At 34.8% G+C, this 21,848-nt stretch overlaps 1 protein-coding gene and 1 pseudogene across 1 annotated transcript in view; both read left to right on the top strand.

Moving 5' to 3' along the window:
• Window positions 1–2,016: 2,016 nt before the first annotated feature.
• LOC122714009 lies at window positions 2,017–4,687 on the top strand (annotated as a pseudogene).
• Window positions 4,688–16,737: 12,050 nt separating this feature from the next.
• LOC122713930 overlaps window positions 16,738–21,848 on the top strand; it is an 8,718-nt gene continuing 3,607 nt past the window's right edge. Inside the window, exons 1-2 of the mRNA XM_043934769.1 lie at window positions 16,738–16,746; window positions 21,285–21,477. Coding sequence (XP_043790704.1) covers window positions 16,738–16,746; window positions 21,285–21,477 — 202 coding nt within the window. The remainder of the gene's footprint in view (window positions 16,747–21,284; window positions 21,478–21,848) is intronic.

The raw sequence follows: 21,848 nt of genomic DNA on the forward strand, positions 1-21,848 counted from the left end.
AAGATTGAAATTTTGCGATTAATTATCAAAGGCAAAAATTTTCGTTGAAATCACGAAAACGAAAAACCATTTACTTATTTTCATATATTTCATCTTATCGAAAACAATCAATCTCTTGCCAACCTTTCCATAAATAACTACACAACGCCACCTAGCTTCCAAACTTAAAAAACAGATCAAAAAGATGCGCATACCATCCAGTGGTATTTGAAACTCAAGAATCCATTTCTCCACACTCCTTTCCCTCGTGTTTTCGTTGACACTGACAAATAATTCCTATTGCTCCTCGGTCGCCATTATCCCCCCGAACCAGAATGCCCGCGATACGAGGCGCAAAGGACAATCGTGTTCGTTCGATCATTTGGCTGGCTATGTCCGGGAATAAACGCGTCCTTGGCGATTTCATTTGCAACAAAGGGAGGATTCATGAGGAAAAAAGGCAACGGCAGCCGAACAATTTCGACAAGGAATATCATACGATCAAGGTCGGTCGAATTGTTGCCGCGAAAGGCATCGAAGAAATGCAATCACGTGTTCCATTGTGCATGGGGCCCCAAGAAAGGAAAACTCTTTCGAATTCACGTCCCTCGCCTAGTATTTAAAAAGATTTAAAAAGAAACGAAAGAGAGGTTAAGGTTCGACGATGTTGACGATTCTCATCAATGATTTCTATTGGAAATGAATGTGATTGTGTGAGAGAAAATTAAACATAGAACGATTAAAGGTTTGCAGCAAGAGAGAAAAGGATTTTTGAGAAGAATTTTTTAGTTGTTTATGTAATTTATATGTAAAATACCTAAAAGAATACATAAGTTAGAGAGGGCGATAAAAAATAAACGATTTACTAAAATTACAATGCAATCTATAATTACAATTAGATATTTTTGTGTCCTATTATTCGTTTGATCTTCGAAGAAATTTTCTTTTTTGCGAATTTATTGGATTCTTTCTTCGAGAGAAAAAAATCTTGTAAATTTTTCTTAATCAAGTTTGATGTACTTTTTTGCTTCAGCGACTATTTTATGGAGGTTGAGATTCTGGAACGAATGAATATGAAATGTGATTCGAACATGTAACGTTTATTTATAGAAATATTTCATTTTTATAAATGAAATTTTTTTTTTTTTTGAAAAATTCTTACTTATGAAAAAGGAGAATTTTTATCAATCACAATTTTTACGTTTGTTCTGAAATTTGGACATCTGCGATATACATGTCATATGATGATACGAATTAATCAGTTTCAAATCAAAAAATTATTGAAATTTTCTTGTAAAAATTCATTTAAAATCAGCACGGATGAAGTTTTCGTTTAAAACCTAGAAGAATCGATATTTCCAGTACTCCATGAACTATTAGTGGTTCACGATGGTCAGCAGAAATAAAACTTTCATCGAGCAAGCAAAAATACTGCGTTCCATACCCCTCGAGTAATATAAATTTGTAAAAAGATAAAAGTACTAAGGAATTCAGTATAAATTTTACTTACTGTTCTCTTTTCCTCTCTTTCTTACCATGGTTTTAAGGGCCACCTGTAAATATATCGTAGGATTACACTATCTTATCCCCACAAAAATAATAAAAGTCACATTTTCCATTTTAACTTATCGAAAACCACATCGAAAGAAATTTGTAATAAACGAACACAAAAAGAAGAAATGAAAATTACAAATTGTAAAAAAATAAAAAAATGAATTTTCCACTTACCTCCATATTCAAAAAACGAATATCCAACGAATGACAAATATAATATTCGTACGAGAATAATAAAAATTACATTCCAGAAAAAAAGAGAGATAAATAAACAATTTCTTCCATAGGAACAACAAATTTCCTGTAATAATATAATTTTTTTCACCGAGTGTCGTGATCGATCCTCGTCGAATTCCATCCAATTTCCATTCCAATTGCCAACAAACGGTTTGTCTCGATATCCCATTACAGAAAATCGCGGATCTAATTCCTGGGGTAAAGCGGCGAGAAAAACGAGAGACGAGCAAATAAAACTTGAAGAAGAAGAAGAAGAAGAAGAAGAGGGCGTGGCGAACGATGCCGGATCCCGGATCGAGGGATCTCGTGTCTCCAAGTATTCGGTGAACGGATCCGCCTGTCCTTCGACGATTCCTCTGGTTCCTGGTTCGAAGACACCGCCGCCGGCTCGCTCGTCCCCTCCGCCATGTATATAAGTCAAAACGAGATCGGAAGCAAGGTGCACAGGCCGAACAGTCCTTCGTCGAGCGAGGAGGTTCCACTGGAATAGAGCAAACTATCTCACGATGCAGTCGCTGGTGAGTGATCTTTCTAAATCTATATCTACTATTGTGGACAGGAACACAGGATTTTCTGAATGTGTATACGTACGTTGACGAATATTTCTACAATTGTTTCAAAGAAAATATGCATTTATTATTTTTACATAGTTGATTTATTGATTCACTGTGTGTTGAGAATAGGGTGAATAAAAATTGATTTTTTGGATCGGGTTGTGGGTAATTAGAAGAATGGATAAATTGATCGGGATTTTTATTCTTTTGAGAGGAAAGGAATTCTGTGATAATATATTTTAACGAAAAGTCATCCAATAATATTTTTTCTATTCAAAAAAGAATCTTTCAAATCTTTTTGAGAAAACTATATATTATTGTATTATTATATCTCATTCTCTCATTTAGAAAGAAATTCATTCACTTCAATTTCTTGAAATCACGATCCTTTTCGAATTAAATTAAATTCGAGAACAGCAGTAGAATCTTAAAAAAATTATTTTTCCACGCGTTTCACGTTCTTGAAAATCAAGTACGTGACTGTCACAATTCAAAATCAATGCTGCCAGTCTTGGAAGATTCCAAGAGCAGTATTTTCGTTTTCATGATTTGCTCGGGTATCTGCGCGTCTCTAGCCATCAACGTGGTCACTCGTTCGTTTCTTATTGGATCGTAAAAAGGATCCCTGGCTTCATGCAAGTATAAACTCAGTCCTTCCGACGCGACGAGAATACCTTCTTGTTCGTAAAATTCGACCATCCGTCGAATCGTCAATCTTGAAAGGATTCCAGAGTCACGAGACGGTTTCATTGACGATCGTCCTGGGAAAAATTTATTTGGGAATCCTTTCGTTCTTTTAAATTGTCAGAATTTTGTAAAATTGTAAAATGTAAATTTGTAAATTGTAAATTGTCGGAATTTAAATTCTGTTATTTATAAACAAAAATTTTTGCGAAAGATTCCTCTTTGGAATTGTCAAATAATTCTCAAAAAATAAGAAACTCTGTTTAATTAAAAAATCTTATTCATTAATTATTCGAAACATTCAGAAAAAAAAAATTGAAATTTCTATTGTTTTCTTTTCGCTATCCTTATCCAAATTAATATGAAAAATTTTCCTCGCTAACTTTTAATTTCATTTAATTAATGCCAAATAATCGAGTTAATTTTAAAAGCTTATCGATTGTAAGGATGAACCAAACCATTTTTAAATAGTTCCATGAAATAGAAAATAATCGAAAAAATAAATATTTTTTCTTCTCTTCCAGATACCATTGATTCTTGCCCTCAGCCTGGCCTCGGCCTCGCACTTGAATTTACTCCCATACGCGTATCTGTCCAGCCCGATCCCAATATACAACCAATACCAGAACACCGTGACCGGGGAGCACGCGTACAGTTACGCCGGTGGCCCATCCGCCAAAGAGGAAGTGAAAGACGCGAGCGGCGTTCTCCGTGGCTCGTACAGCTACGTGGACGCGAATGGTGTTCTCCAGTCAGCTTTCTACGTCGCTGACGACAACGGTTTCCGCGTGGCCGCGACCAACATCCCCACGGACGAAAATCAGAACGATTTGGAAACGACGGCCCATATCATTCTGGCGAGAAGCGCGGTGGCCGAGAGAAGTTCCACGTCCAGCCGCAAGAGGCGCAGCCTGCAAGACTCTAATCCGACTCTGCCCGAGAAAAACGAGCAGAAAGAACAATCTTTGGACAGTGTCCAAAACGACACGAACAAACAAGCTGCACCCTCTCAACCTCCTTCCACCTCCTCCTCGTTGCTGTTGCAACCTCTGCTCAACAACAACAACATCCCTCTCGCGACCTCGCACCAGAGTCAAGTTCAAGTGCACAGCAACACTCGGTTGGAGGCGAAACCGGTCGACCTGCACCCGATCTTGCCTGTGCAGACCATATTGGGAGGGTTGCCCGTGCTCGCTCGCACGCCCACCTACCACGAGAACCGCATAGAATTGCACAAGCAGTTGGGTATCGAGGGATCAAGGCCCAAAGACGCGGTCAAGATAAAGCCTGAACCGTTGACCGTGGTCCGGTCGGTACTTCCGCTCGTCTCTACCGTCCTAGAGAGTGTCCCTGTTTTACCAGCAATCGTTAAAGAAACCGTCTCCGTTCTTCCGGCTCAGCTAACCTCTATGACGACCACTTCTGTCTCGAATCACGGTGTCAGCCAGATTCATGGATCGTCGAACGTTGTTGCCAAGGAGGGTATTGCTGTTGCTCCTACGGTTGTGGAGAGGAAGGAGATAGCACACGTTCCAGTCATCAATAGAGAGGCGTCGGTTACCAGTTATGGGGTCAGTCAAATTCATGGCAGAGAAATTAATCCGATCGGACTGCTGGTCAAGACTGCGCCCCCTGTTGCCGAGATACATCCGGCTATCCATGTTCCGGTCTCTCTTTAGGTTGGATGGATTCGATCGAGATCAAGGTGGAATCGTGTTGAGGATTTTGGAAAATTTTTTGGAAAATAGGAATTACGAGTTATGAGGTTTATGGGACGAGGAGAATTTTTGGGGATATCCTCGACCTCTGATCCAGAAAGAAATGCTCCTTTCGGAAGAGCGTTCTTCGGGATGATTGGTCGCCAATGATGGCGAACAGTCGACGAGAGTGTTGGATCGATGTATTTGATCGATAGCTCGTTCGATTGGCGCGCATTGTTTTTTTTTTTTTTAATCGTCTTCTCATTATTCGCATCGAGAATCGCTTTAACGATCGATCTTTCGTTAAATTATTGCTCATTGTTCATGCTCGACAATAAAAATGATTTCTCGTGTGTAAGAGTGATTGTTGGTTCCCGACATTCCTCGATTTTCCTTTTTTTTTTTTTTTTCGTTTCATTGAAATTTTTTCTTCCTTTTTTTCGAGTATTTGTTTAAAATGAAGATTGCATTTAAGAAAATTTCTTAGATCTTTGGATCGATTCGTATATAGAAAAAAATGTAGAAACAGAAGAGTGGAAAATCTTTTAAAATAAGTTCTCAAGATGAATCAAGAGAAGCAACGAAAACTCTTTACAATTAATAAGTTAACTAACCGTAAAGAAGTTCTTCAGATCCTTCTCAAATTTCTCACAAGCAACCTTATCCAGCCACTTAAACGAGAAGCTCAACGAACCCATACATGTACTTACGTAGTTACTTCGATAGCTAAAACTCAACGACTGCCATAATTTTAGATCCCGTAAGAGAGCAAGAGAGACAGAGAAAGATAGAGAGAATTCAACTTTAGAGAGAAATTAAAAAGAAGAATATCACTTATAAAATTACATCTGTCACTTGTCATTAAAAAAAAAATATTAATCGAAAAAGTATATAATATACACTCTCATAAATTATAAACAAACAATATTCTATATTTATACCACATAAAATGGTTCGTTCAATCCACATCCGCTAATAATAATTCTATATGCTAAATATATACACACGTTTCCTTAAAAATTCTCTGCCTTCAGAGACTTTAATTATTATTCGATCAAACAATCCTTATGTATATAATCATTTTCTTCCATATCCTCCGAGTAAGGTCGTCGACCGGTTAGAAAATGGCGGCGGATCATCGCGTGTCCAAACGTCGTATTTACGTATACAAGTATCGAGTGTTGCTTGTTTTTGGCGTATCGAAGCAGGAAGGATTCCCTGGCGATCGAACGTGGTTGCGGCGTGGTTTGTCACGGCCATCCGGTTCCCGTGGGAATCGCGCCGCACACTCTTGACCTTGAACGCCATTCAGCTTCCCATTATGCGGAATATATTACGGCATTAAAGCGGCGCGCGTGTCCAATCAAATGTCGGGACGTCGTTTTCTTGCGCTCTGCGTCCCACCACGAATCGCGGATCGTTTTCCATCCAACGATTGCGCGCACGATTTCGATGCCTCCTGATTAGGCGAATGCGGTTTTATGGTTATGTTCGAACATCTACAGGTTGTTCCAACGTTACTTTGTTGAAGGAAGATTTAGCAATGACGATTTAAGGGGGGAGGAGGGGGATGCAAGAATGCAAGGAAGTTTGAATTTGCGTTGAATCACGTACAGGACGTTTCATATTTTTGTACTTTTTAAGTGGCAAAGAATGTGGAGGAAGAAGTTTCGAAATTATAGGATTTCAAAATTTTCTTCGAGAATTTTGTTTTGTACAGAGTGTTTCAAAATTTTGGAATCTTTATGATCGATGGATATAGATTATGTTAAGTTTCTCATTGAAGAAAAGCTTGAATTAGAATTTTTATAAAATGTGTATTCGAGTATAGCATCCTTTGTTTCCCTTGTTCCCTGATTCTCCACGGATTCCATGGATCGTTTTTCATCCACTATGCCTATACGGTTCCGGAGTAGTGGTTTTATGGTTATGTTCGAAGGATCTACAGATTGTTCCAAGATTACATTGTTTGAAGACTTTGACGATTTATGAAGGAGTAAATTTCTAAGGAATTTTGAATCTGTCGAGATACACGGTGTTTCAAAATTTTGTATTTTTTTTTTTAAATTTTGAATTGGAAACAATCTTATTATCAGTTATGTATATAGAATGGCGGAATAGTTTTTCATATTTTGTTATGTTACAGTTTGTTGAAGAATGTTTCAAAATTGAAAGTCAAGCAATTTTCCAATTCTTGTAATCGATAAAGATTATACGATCAGAAAGATTTCTAGAAAGATATTCGATTGGATTCATTGTGAAAATTAAGATTCTTGTTGATATACAAAGATATTTAAATTACAGTAGAATCAAATAGAAAAAAAATTTAATTTGCGAAATTGAAGTAGACGAATTTCACATTTAATCTTTATATATCAGCGTGTTTCAGAATTCAGAAGAAGCGTAAATTAACCGAGAAAATTTATTCCATTTCACAAAGAAAATGACAACTCTTCTCGAAATCTCAAAACTGAAACATAATCTCACCGAGTTCGTTCTCTTCTAAAACTTTATCGAGAAAGTATCAGAATTCGTGGAATAATCAAATCAGAGCCTCGTGCATCCTCTTGAAATAAGAAGCTTAACTTCAAACTACTTCCAAGTCAATTTTCTCGAATGGGGTTTCCAGGACGACATCGGTTGCTCTCTCGCTTATACACATCAATATACAACACGATATTTTTCACGCTCTTCCCTCCCCCCCTCCTCCACAAGAGATACAAAAATTAAGCCACTCCATTAATTTATTAACCAGATACAAAAACATCGTAGAATTTTTATTTGAACTTCTTCCATTTATCTTAGCTTCGTTTTTAAAAACTTGAATCTTGTGACTCGATTGATCAACAAAACATCGATTTAAAAACGTCATTATACCGATATTATAATTCAAGAAAGAGAAATATTATTCTCGTATGAAACACGACTGATTCCATATTTCAAGTTCAATGTTACGAAACTGGATGGATTTTCTGGCAATCTCGATCTTTTCGCGACGGAGGACGAAGAGGTGATGGAAAAAGGATCGAAGAATCCGGATCACCTTCCAAGCCAAGTCAAGTGCACGGGCAGGGTGAAGGAACTCGGGTCAGATGAGCGGCGCGATTAGAAGCGGACGAGCGTATCTCGCGCGTATCTCTTAATACGCGTCGAACCTCCTCGCGGCTCCTCCTTGCCAGCGCGTGTGCGTGGGTGTGCCGTGACGAACGAGCCGCGGAAAGGCTAATAGATTACACACGCGCGCGCACACTCACGCGATCGCAGAGAATCCCCTCATTATCGAGCCACTCGATCCACCCACTCTCTCTTCCTCACCTCCTATGCTTGTCCTACGTCTTTTCCGTTCTTTTTTCTTCTTTTTATTTTGGAATTGATTTTTTTTTTTATTCCTCAGTTTTATTTTATTATTTGATTTTTTTTTATTCCTCAGTTTTATTTTACCCATTTCCTCTTTGGTTTCACGTGACACGAAACTTGTTTGTTCTTTTCTCTTCCAAATTATATTTTTGGAAATTTTTTATTTGGAACGTGATTTGGAAAAAGATGAAATATAAGAATAAGAATTTTATATGAAAGTTTATTATGCTATTAATTGTTATTTTCATTCATTGTGGTATTTGTTGTTTTTCATAAATTAAAAAAATTATTAATATCAATGTGTCAATTTTTTTTAATAATATATTCAATTTTTTTTATTAAGATCGTGAGATTCAAGGACGCACGTTCTATTTTATTCGTATCGTGTATATATATATATATAAAAATAATGCCAATGCGATAAGGATATTCGATATCCGGTATTTTAATTAATTATATCAGTTTAACCACCAGCTCATCAATTACCAGCCTCCAACTAATTGGAGATCGGTGTCTGATAAATAATTAGTTCTTACAAGACGGGGTTATTTTTAACTTTTACTCGATCCTCGTTTCATCGACACCGCAAAATGCCTGCGAAATATAATATTTGCATTCACATCCGACGTTTATATTCGCGACATATTTTTCGAATCATGGCTCAATAATCTCTCCATCACCACGTAAATATTTCCGTGACACGATATTCCTTCGGGTTGCAGATAAGAAAATAATTGGTTCATCCAATTGCAACACGAGAATTGTAATGTTATACAAGATTATTATTACGCAACAGTGGTTCTCAACTTGTGAATTCTTGTTTCTCAAATCTTACAATCAATTCGTTTTATATATATATATATATATTTCGACTCGTGTTGGATGGATTTTCTGGCGGTTTGAAAGTATCCCGGAAACAAGAATAATATAACGAGATTCGCAAAGGATAATTATTAAATAACATCTGGAGAGATCACGTGTTCCGTGGTAATTGTCGGTCCTGTACCGAGAAATGATCCATGTGATATTTCGCAGTGAAACGAAATCGCTATCTAATTGCACGTAACAGGTACAGGTCGATTCATCATTTGTGAATCCGTTCGAGAAAAAATATATTTTAATATTCTTGTCTCCTTTTTTTTTTTTTTTCATCATTTCTGATTGTTATACATTTCTCCTATTTTTCTTTTTCTCTTAAAACAAATCTTGCTAATATTTTCATTATATTCGTAAGAACACGTAAGAATATCGATCAATATTCTCGTCTGAATCTTCGTCCAGAGTACATATGTATTTCTTCTTCCAAAGTGATCAAATGGAAACTGGAAACAAATCTTTTAATATCATAAGAAAATTTTGATCGAGCCTGTACAATACCGCCATCTCGGTTGAAATTCTTGCGGGTAAGAGCGTGGCATTGAGAAGGTTGGCGCGCGTGTCTCCACGGCCATCATTTTTCTCCAACCGGTTACTGTTACTTTACGGGTCCGCGAATGATAGCAAGGCGGAAAGGAACGACGATTCACACTCGCGATAATAGAAACGTCGGGCCGACCGAACCGGCTGATAAAAGGGCCAAGATGGTTCATCGATAAAAGAGAAAAGTTAATAAGGATTTGGGCGCAAGGCAAGAAAAATTCTTTGGTATATTGCGGTTCTATAGATATTTTATAGGGAAAAATTCCTAATGGGAAATGCGAATTTTCTTCTAATGGTGAATATTTTTGCTCATAAGTGTCTTTCAGATAGTGGTTCTACAAGACATTTCGAGGGGGAAAATTTTTATTTTTCAAATTTATTTTGCAGTGTTCGATATTTTAGGATTATACATTATATTGGGATTACGAATAGAAAGGATTTTGGAATTTTTATTAATCTTCTTATTGTTTTTCGTATAAAGTATATTTTTTAATAAAAGTAGATTTTAATATATAAAATGTGCTTTGTAATTTATTAAAATAATTTAATAAATTATTATAATTTGCGAGTTTTCATTGTTCTCGCGTTATTTTAAGGAAATTTTTAGTCTTAATTCCAAAATTAAAAATTTTGGAATTAAAAAAAAATAAAATAGAAATAATCACTATTAATTATTTATATATTGAAATGTATATTTTTATCATTTTGCCACAAATTTAAGATTTAGATTACACAATTTTTGATATTCAAGAGAGAATTCACAAAATGGAATAATTTCATTGTGATCAATTTTTCTATTTTCCTGTTTTCCTATTTCATGTAACATTGCAAATTATTTGACAATATTTTTATTCCACACGTTAAACGATATTATATCGATTGTGAAGTCGACTATTTCATCGAGATATCCCACTACATAACAAAGCCAATACGGCTTTATCTAAACGAGTTTCGTCGCTCGAGGAACGATCCTCACCTTCTATTTTCGTTTCGAGATAGGAGGAAACTCCAATTGTTCTTGCAATTAATCCATTATCGGATAGAGAATATTAGCTTCAAACTCGTGTTCGTGCCCTTTTCACCTGCTAAGAACATTTACATAACTTGTAAGAGGCGAATAATAGTTTTGTTTCGATCAAGCTTATCAATCGCGAAATCTATCCATGTCTTTTCTCTCATACTGGAATTATACATTTCGATACGACTAACTTTTTAATTTTTATTGATTAATCATTAGATTAGATCAATAAAAAATTAGTTAAAAATTTGAGGGAAACGATGCAATTCAAGAAATTATTTAATATTTGTTTCTATTAAAAAATAATTGACACAAACCACGTTAGACTTCGTCCAACTTCATCAAACATCGATATCGAACACGTATATCTAGGTCATCAATGAATAAATATCTCTCTCTTTCTCTCCCTCAACTTGGGACCTACATAAATGCTGAATATGTAATGAAATAGTTGATATAAACTATATTGACATCTTCAAACATTATCAAACATACAAGCGGTCGATAAATAAATTATCTCTTTTCTTGTATTATAGAGAGAAATAATTGTTATAATTTCTATTTATCAAAAAAATATCCATAAATCGCCTTTAAACATCTTTCAACTTGTTCAAACACCAAACTTCTACTTAATAAACAACTTAAAATTTATATTCCACGGAGACAATTTCGAATTATTCGAATAATCGAATAATAAATTCGATGCGAACAATTCTAAACATTCGTTAATTAGACTCTGGAGCAACGATAAACAGAATAAGATCAATGGCGATCGTGAATCACGATTGTGTAGTACAAGGAAGGAACGAGCGTTCAAACCGAGATCACCTACGGCCAACTAACGATTCCATTTGCTGATTGGCTATCCGGATGAATTTTTCTTCGTTCCACCGACGCCTACGAGACGAGGCTCTAAACCGCGATAAACCGCAAGCTTACTTAGCCTGCTGCCCGATCAATTAAGATCAATCGCTCGTCCTTTTTCACCTTTCTCGCCGAAGAGAGGAAGAAGATTCTTCGTGGTCGCTTTGAAGAGTTTTTCTCCCCCTCGGTAGGATCGTGTTCCAGATAGTTTGACGAAGTTTGCGGACACCGAACGGAGAGGAAGATTTTCGAATTTCGCGAGGTGGATTAATTGGGAGAAGCGAGAGATCTTCTTCTTTCGAAAGAAAGGAGAAAGTTTCGTGAAAAGTTATACGAGAGAAATTATGGAAATAACATTGGACACGTCAGATTTGAAATGTTGAAAAATAAATTTTTTATGATGTTTGTAATTTTTCAAAAAATTAATTCCAATTCCAGTCCACGAAATTCCACCTTGATTTAAAAACTCCGCCCTTGTCGAAAGACAATGCGTTAAATATCCGATGCGATGATCGATCCCGCTATCAGTATTTTCGTACACGTTCGCGTACCTTATCGCGAGGGATGGTCAGAATTTATGGCGTATTATTCGAAATAATCGTAAATCATCGGCGATCGGATGCGGTCGAGAGAGGCGGGTCGTTGAAAAATATTCGACGACGACGATCGCTTCGTATCCTGCCTCCCCGTAAATCAGCCGGTTTTTCGAGGTGCGCAGGATTCAGTGATCGATTCGCATTCAATCGGGTCGAAATCGACGTTGGTCGACGCGAGAGGGAGAAAGAAAAATTCTTTCCTCCGTAAAAGGATTCTACGTTATTATGCTGTTCTCTTCGTCTTCCTCTTGCGCTTGTTTCTTTGAGGCTCTGAGGGGGGATTGAAACTCTTTGCTTGAATTATTTGCAAGGGATGCATGTATGTCGAGTCTTGTTGCTTTATTGAGATATAGCTATTTCTGCGAAATTAAATTTTAACGTACCGTAAGGATTTTGAAGTTTTATTACTTTTATTATTGTTATAATATATCGAAAGAACTATAGATAATACTATAGATCAGTACAAGAAATTCTTTATTGTACTCTAATGTAACATCACTGCACTAAATTACACCATTTTACCACAATTTTTACACATATTTTGATAAAATTCAAAGGAATTATATCATAAAGCATAACCTAAAAAATAAAGAGAAAACATAACCTCAAACTCTAATCTTTTCTATATACTCTAATGTAATTGCACTAAACTACACCAATTTTTAAACATAACCTCAAACTTTAATCTTCTTTATTATACTCTAATATAACATCACTGCGCTAAACTACACCAATTTCTAAATATATTTTGTTAAAATTCAAAGGAATTACATCATAAAACATAACTTAAAAATAAAGAGAGAACATAACCTCAAACTCTAACCTTTTCTATTGTACTGTAATATAACTATATTCTAATATCACTATATTAAATTATACTAATTTCTAAACATATCCTCAAACTCTAACCTTCTCTATTGTACTTCAATGTAACGTCACTGCATTAAATTACATTAATTTCTACACACATTTTGATAAAATTCAAAGGAATTACATCATAAAGCATAACCTAAAAAATAAAGAGAGAACATAACCTCAAAAAAAGAATGGAGTAAGAAACGTAGTCGAACATGATCCGCAAAAATTTATCTCGACGGAAACGAATCGACTGTATTGCACAATCACAGATTCGTTTACAGAGAGAGAAAAAAAAAAAAAAATCGAGATCGACATCAATGGTTTAAAAAGACGCGCTACCGCTATTCTCGTCTCTTTTCTCTTTGTTCGCGGCTTGAACTACGCGCTTGCCCTTACATCAGCCCACGTTATTTATGCCGAGCTTTTACGAGGGTCGCTCGTAATTTTCATCTGGCGAATTTTTCTTTACGATACCCGATGTGTCGATTCGACCAACAGGTCGGACGCGGCTGCAATTGCGTATACAGTAACGCGCAAAAGTATCGCATCGATATCGGACAAGCGATTTAATCTTGCTACAAATTCGATCAACGATTTGATTCCTTTTTTTTTTTTTTTTTTTTTTTTTTAATTTAAATTTGAATTTGGATTTGATTTAATTCGTATCAGAATCGAATTAAGTTTCGTCAATTAAATTTAGACTAGATTTAAGTTAAATTTGTTTTAATCATTTGCAATGCTAAACAGATAAATTACTCGAAAAATTCCTTAAAGAAGAAAGAATTATATTACGGGGAGAAGGGGGACGATCAACTAAAGAGAAATTTCCTATTTTATCCAGGCAAACGGCAAATTCTCGGCAGAGATACTCGAAGACTTTTGCGTAACATTGTATGCGCGCGTGCCCACGTGCGTTCCCATACGTGCATCGCGAGGATGTGAGAGGGAGGAAGAGGTTAGGTTATATACCTAGGCCGGCAGGGAAAGGGAAAAATGATCGTTAAAAGGCACGCAGCGCAGGGATTATTTCTGGTAGAAAGTTTTACGAGCAAAATGCGCGCCACACAGCAATAAAGACACGCCGGTTATACCTTTGCCAATACCTCGCAATTTCGAATACTGCTCGAATTTGACCAGAGGGCCAATTATACTTTTAGAACAATTTTCCAGATCTTGATTTTGATTCTAATTCTCGACGAGAATAAAAATATATATATATATAAAAAATACTTATTATTATCGTTCGACAAAATTGAATTAAGACCTACCAATGTCTTTTTAAACTAATAATTTCTTCGATTAATACAATTCAAAAAAAAAAAAAAAAGGAACAAAAAAATAGATTAAAAGAAGTAAAAGTTTATCGATAAATGCATAATCATTTTTGTTGGAAAAAATAAAAAAAATTGACCGCCTCGACGCGCGAAATCATCTCGAGAGCCGAGAAATTTATGCGCGGCCTAATGGAAGGAGCGTAAAGCGAGCGTAACGAGTTCATCAATTCCATCGGCGTTACTCACGCGCGCCGCGCAACAAGTCGCATCGCCGAGGAGGATTTTTCATCGCGCGGCCACGTGGGCGGCTCGCATCGCTTTTGACATTGCCACTAAACGCGGCCTCTCTCGAATGCCTCGCATGGAAACGAGCGGCTCGTGTGTATCATAAGTAAACCTCGAGGTGGAGGCCTCGAGGAAGCGGTCGGTGGCTCGTTCGTTAGACGAGAGAGAGCCGTCTCGCTTTTCCAGCTGTGACCCCCGGGTCGTTTAATAAAGTTGGGACCGTTTCACGCTCCGGCTGGATGCCCGGTTTGTCGAGGATTTTTCGAGATAAGTGGAAATACCTGTTGGAGGGATACGTGGATTGAATATCGGAATTCGGGCGATTGCTTAATAACATTTACGCTGTTTCGTTCGTTTCTCTTCGAGGTGGATGAGGATGGAGGAGGAGGGAGTACTTGGAAATTTTTCTTGTTCTTTTTCTTTTTTTTTGTTTGGAATATACATTTGTGGTGAGAGGAGGAATAGATAGGTGGGCAATGTTTATAGATGAGGATATTTTTGAGATAGGAATTTTGTAAATTGTGGATGGAATATTGAAAAAAAAGAAAAAGGAAGGAAGATCGAGAAGATTGTTTTGCCTGGTGCTTAATAGATGTTTTCTAATATTGGATATTTTTGATTGAATATTGAAAATAGGAGAATGGAAATCAGGAAGGAGATAGGATATTTTTTTAAAATAAATAGAAATATTTGTTGAAGGAAGATTGAATGAAAGATTCTTCGATTGATTTTTAATAAACAGGAATATTATTATAATCTTTAATAATATTGAAATGAATATTTCAATTATCAAGGAATGCGTGTAGATTGAATATTAAAAGTAGGAGAATGAAAAATACGAGATTTTTAAAATAGATATAAATACTTGTTTGAGAAATACGTGACATGAATTTTAAATAAATAGTTGGAAGATTGTTTATGTTAATAATTGAGGATATTTTTTTATTGGACAGAATATTGAATAAATTTTATAATAGATAAAAATAAAGTTTGTCTGATGTTTGATGAATGAAAATATTTTGATTCTTTTGTATACTTTATAATTTGAGATATAATTTTAATTAAAAAAGAAAAATAATACTTGATATTTATTTAACTATAAGCAAAATTTAAAGTTGATATATATACGTCTATATATATTTATGTATCTTTCATTGGAGAAGGAAATAGTTAAGTTAAGAAAGATATTATATTTATATTTTGAGTTACAGGAAAGTTTCTTTGAGTAGTGTCTGACAGGTAACGATATTTTCTACTGGAAGAAATTCTGTATAGAATTTCTGTATAGAATACAGAGAGATTCTTTGTACAGAGGAAGTAAAATTTTAAGAATAAATTGTTCATTTATACAAAATTTAATAACAATTAAAGTACTCATTAAGTACTTTAATTTAAACCTCTGTTTAATGATGATAAAAAGAATCGAGAAAGAAATTCAATCTCTGATTGGAAAGTACTTGTAGATGTTCAATAGAAGAAATGAGAAGAATGATTCGCAATTAACAATTAATAACATCGATAAAAATTTAATTCAATAAATTTTCTCCATTGGAAAATTAAAATTATCACATATTATACATATCACATATTATATATACATTATTATTTTCTTGCCAATTTAATTATTACATTTTACCAAGCTCTAAATAATTTCTCAAATTTATAAAAACCAAACCCAAAAAAGGGTTAAGCAGAACGGCATGCATACAATAATATAAATTTCTAAAAATCTTTCGATATAATTCACCTATAATTACCCACAACGATCCCTAAAGGTAACCGTGAAAAAAGAAAGAAAGAAAAATAAAAGAGAGAAAGAGAAACAACTCCCCGCAACCACCATCTCACCGCAACCTCCACCCTCCTCCCCCTTTAATCCATTGTTCGACGCGATCTTCCACCCATCATCGATACTCCGCACTCGATCCAGCGTGGATTATTAACAACTTGGACGTCGAAGGAAACTCGAGTCGAGCCGGGTTCAAAAGGTGGCGTTGGAATGGCATCCACGCGGCCAGAGAGTGCATCCCCTCTGGCTGGAATGCATTCAGATCGACGCCTCGTACCATACGACCAATAAACATTGATTTATCGGCCTGGAAATCGAACTCGGGGTGATTTGTGATGGTGCGCAGCCGCGGTGGATCGACTCGCGGCGCCCCATCGGGGGACCCCTAGTAGGACCCCTAGCAGGGCCGAGTCGAGGGCCGAGTGGTGGGGGAAACGCGGCGCGCGCCTGTCCTATATAAGAGGACGTCCGCGAGTGGTCACACTCTCGTATAGACCGTTAGCTGCGGCATTATCGCGCGGGAACATTCAAGATTCACGGGGACGTCCTGGCCTGCATACCATACGAACATGATACTCGTGAGTGGATTATGGAAATATAACGTAATAGAGTTTTTTGTGCGGGCTTTCTTTTACGGGCTTTTCACGTCCTTTCCTTCGTGGAATTTTTCTTTAGACGGACGAGACTTTTTTCTTTTCTTTTGGAAGTTTTTTTCGGTTGTCGGTGAATATTTTTTTAGTAGTAATTTTTGCTAGTCGTACGGAAGTTTGGAGGATGTGATGGATTTTATTCGATTTGATTTTTTTTTTTCTTTTTTAGTATTTTATCGTTCCATTAGTTACTTTTAATGCGTTGCAAAGTTGGAAATATCAAAATGGTCGTTTCTTTTTATTATCGTATCGTTTTATCGATTGAAAGGCAAAAAGGAATTGTATTGTAGGGAAGATATTATAACTTAGAAAAGAAATATTAAAAGAAAAATAAAATGTTATTGTTTTAAAGATTCTTGGAAATTCAATATATACGATAAAAAGTTTAGTTCGATAACAATGAAAATAATCGAAATAGTTATTTTAGATGGATTCACATTTTTTAAAATTGAAATGTATCAATCATGTATCATTTTCAAATTTAATTTTTCTTTCTCATTTGATCTTTTTTTTCAAATCAACAGCGATATTTTAAGCAAAATAAAAAATATAATTCTATAATTCTTTCTGCCTTTCTGCCTACTGATCAACAAATGAAACTGACCTCTTCTTTAAAAGTAATATTTTGTTTGTTATTATTCCAAAGGAAAATCAGAGATCGATAATCTTTATTTAAAAAAAGATCGATACAAGAAATTTTCTGCAAAAACGTCGTATCAATCGTCGATTTCGAAGCGATTTCGCAACGGAATTTGAAACTCGAATTCGAGGGGTGAATTCGCAATTCGTGAAGGGAGTTTGGAATGTCGGGCGTGCTTGTGTACACGCAGCGGCAACGAAGCGTAAATAAAGGAAGTTTAATCCGGCCTCGTCACGGTTGTCATTTAATTTCCAAGTTTTACGAAGCTGCTCGCGGGGTGCAATCTCGATTAGTCCGCGTAAATCGGCCTTCGAACTCGAGGGGAACTTTTAAGGAAACCCCATTCCGCTCACGCGGCTATATTTTTTTCTCAAAAACTTTCCAACTTCCAAGGGTAGTAAGGCGTATTTATTTATTTGAAAAAGTAATAAACGTTGTTTATTTAAACTTTCAATTTACAGATGACCGAAATTTTTGTTACTTCTACATGCTTTTGCTAGTGAAATTTTGTTTCTATTCAAACTGTTTTCATAATAAGTTATTATGAAGATTTGAGTTAGAGAAGATTGATTTAATTATGATCATCTATCTTGTAATATAATAATATATTTAGAAGAATTTAGATCGAAGATTTAGATCGAAAGTTTTGAAAAATTGATCGATATTAAAATGTAAAATTCTCTCGTTATATTTTATCTGAAAGAAAAAATATGGCATGCGTTATAATTTTATTTAAGAATTAATTTTGCATAAATTATAATTTATTACCATATTTTAATTAAAATTTAGGGAATGTAAAATATGAAAAGTCAGCGCTTGTGTTGGAGGAAATTATTGGCAGAATGTTTCGATTTTGTAATGTCGAAGTGAATTTTGATAAAATCAACGATGATTTTGTCAACTTTCATTGACAACAATTTCAATATTCAATTCGCACGCGTTCTACAAAAATATCGTGATTTATTATTTGATCTTACGGAATTTTAACTTAATATTCCATAAACTTTTCCACATTGAATTCGTGTGAAAATTTTCAAAAATTTTCCTTCGACGAAATTTGAATTTATATCAATATTAAAAAAAAAAAAAAAAGAGAATTTTCCAATAAACGTTTAACAATTTCCTCTTGATGTATGTATCCAAGTTTCCAAAGAGCTCTCGAAACTTTTGGACCGGAAGTGGAGGCTTTACGCCTTCGCAAAGTTAAGTTCGCATTGTAATTCTGCGTAATCTGCGATGTAATAAAGAAAAGCTTGCAACTTGGCCGACGTAGTAGACGATTACAACTGCGATTGTGGATCGGAAGTTTCTCGATGAAGCGGAAGTTTCACGTGAGACGACCTATTAAACGCAAACGCTTTCGTGGAATGCGCCATCACCCCATTCAATCCCGTGTTGCTCGACTAATTATCGGTAATCGAATCGCTTGTTAATCGATTAGTCGTGGTTCCTTTCGATCAAACGAAGATTGACTTGTCGATTTCCAACGTTGGCAAAGTATATTTCGAATGGTTTTTCTTGAGTATATTTCCTTCTTCCTTTTTTGAGAATATTGTATTTTGATATATTATAATATTATTATATATTTTTTTCATCGAAAATGGAGATGTTCGTTTGAAAATATTTAGTGTAAAAATTATTTTAGTGTAAAAATTGTAACAGTGTATATATTTTCTTTTTTCAAATAAATTGAATTTAACGTAACTAGAAGAAGAATTTGATTAAAAATTTGAAAATTTTAAGAATACGTGTATTGATATGGAAGAACGTAAAAATTTTTATCCAAAAATGCTTTTTTGAAATTAAAAATTTTGCTACGTAATCTTTTCTTCGAGTTTTTCGAATTAAAAGAAAAAGAAGAAAGGAATACGTAGTAAAGTAATTTACACGTGCAGTTTTAAACAAACAAACAACTCGTTATTTAACAAATTAGTTTCATCAAAATAAATTTTCTTCACTAATTTTTTTAGAAAAAGTAACGTCAACAAATATTATAAAATAATAAATCACTTATTTAATTAATCTTTCATAAACGAATTCTTTAATTTTAAATCTTCGTACTATCTGATTTTTATTTCGATTTTTTATAAAATAAAAAAATCGAAAATTAAAAAAAAGAGAGAGTCGCGAAGTTTATATTATTCAATTCATTTAAAGTGTTCGTTTAAAAAATAAATTGTTAATCGTTGAATAGATTATAATCGGATATAATTTTTCCATGCGTCAATTTTTCAAAAATAAATTGATGATAATTGATTAACGCGGTTTTGAGCAGGGCACGATAAATAAATCGATAGCTGATGATCGTTATCACCGTTCTACACAATCCAGAAATGAATTCACAGTAATCGACCATCAACTTATCGTTCTACATGGATTGGAATCAAATTGACGCAGATTGTTGAAATTCTGTTGCCATTCTATCCGAAACACGGATGAAACGTATAACCAATATCTCGTGTAAGGAAGGAAGGCAAGGTTTAATTTCGATGCAATTCAAATATTATTACAGCAAGCAAATTTATTCAACTGTCCTCAATTTTCGAACTATGAAATTATTTCCATTTTCACTTTTCAATGATAAAAATTTGCATCCTCAAATCATTGCCGTATGGGTGGACGTTTAATGATCGATAATCGAATAAATAAATAAATAATGTCACGTTACTTTAGAATATTTATTAAATTCAATTGAAAAATCTTATTTCAAATTTCATTGGAAAAGTAACATTTTCTCAGTAATTATAATTCATTATAATTAAAATTGTACATGAAATTACTATTTGTCCTCGAGTTTTTGAATGATTATATTTGATCAAATCAGCGATTTAAAACCACTTACTTTTAATAAACCTGTATAAATTAAATTTCAAAATTATTCCAACAATTTATCACAGTAATTTTCGTTTCTATACAAAAAAAAAAAAAAAAATTGTATCAAACTCATCGAAGATCTTTCAAATTCACGATTAAACTGAGACAAAGATAAACTGAAAAACCGAAAAATTCAGAGATTCGAATGTTCGACGTGAGGCACGTACGATATTTCCTGTCCTTCCTCTAATGATTCGCGGGAGAGACCGTCGAAACGTCGATCAAGGGGGTTTAAACATCGAGAAGAATATCCACGCACGCCCCCATTCCGAATGCGCACAGTGCATAGTAAATTCTTCGTGAATTTCTTCGCATAAAAAGACTCGATATTCTTGAAAGATTGTCACGTCCTTTCGAATTGTCGTTTCGACGAGGGAGAGATTCGCGAAAATATATATTTCGGCGCGATTTAATCTAAGAAAATTGATGAAGATGTGAAAGGAAATTTAATTTTAACTAGGTGGGAGGAAAATTACGCTCGAAAACACACGAAGAGAAATTTCAAAATTCAAATTACGTTTGAGGAGGGTATATTTATTTATATACGTAGAGATTGGTGGAAGGTATCGGGAGAAATTAGATTCGGGGGAGAATAAAGTACATTTGTGAAATTGGAAGGGAATACAATTATTTTATCTCGGAAGAGATAGATAAAGGAAGGGCAAAAAGTTTGGTTTCTAGGGATATTAAATTTCAACAGGATTGAAGATATTCGAGGACAATTTGTGGAAAATTTTGATTAAACTTTGCCAAGATTCTGCAAACTCGAAAATATTTATCTAATTATATATCCACAGATTGTATCCTCTGGTTACATTTTTCAAACGTAAACTTAACAACATTTATCTCCCTAGATATTTTTTTTCTTCCTCCTTCTTCTTATCCCTCACCTTTCTCTCAATTTTTTCTTGGATTAAATGCACAAATGAAATATTTCTCTGTTTCTGTCCAGATAATTCTGTTAAGCACGTTTTTCGGCCTAATAATCGCAACGCCGATCGCAAACGTTTGGCTAAGCCCTGTAGGATCACTGACGCCATTGAGACAATACCATATACAGGACGGATCAGGGGGATATCATTATTCATTCACGGGCCCTCATCACGCAAAATCGGAATCCAGTTTGAACGGAATCACGCAGGGTGGTAAGTCGTCGAAATTATCTATATAATCCGTCATAATCACGATCGAAATATCTCGAAATTTTTCTTCTTACTTTATCGTTCACTTTGTACATCATCACTTTGTATCATAGTGATTAATTTCATTTGAAAAAAGTTTTCATTGTTATATTAAATTTCTTCGCTCATTTTCACATTATCACCATTATATATTTTATTACTACTTATATTTTATTTTATACTCTTATTTCATTTCATTCAATTTCAATTCGTGTCATATTTCTCGAATCGAGGAATATTTTTTTTTCACTTTTTATTCCCGCTAAAAAATTTTCCACCGATTGCTCTTTTTAATTTTTCAACGATGCATTTCTTTCTTTCTTTTTTTTTTTTTT

The sequence above is a fragment of the Apis laboriosa genome, unplaced genomic scaffold, assembly GCF_014066325.1.
Source record: "Apis laboriosa isolate Shangri-la unplaced genomic scaffold, ASM1406632v1 scaffold26_cov146, whole genome shotgun sequence".
Taxonomy (NCBI): domain Eukaryota; kingdom Metazoa; phylum Arthropoda; class Insecta; order Hymenoptera; family Apidae; genus Apis; species Apis laboriosa.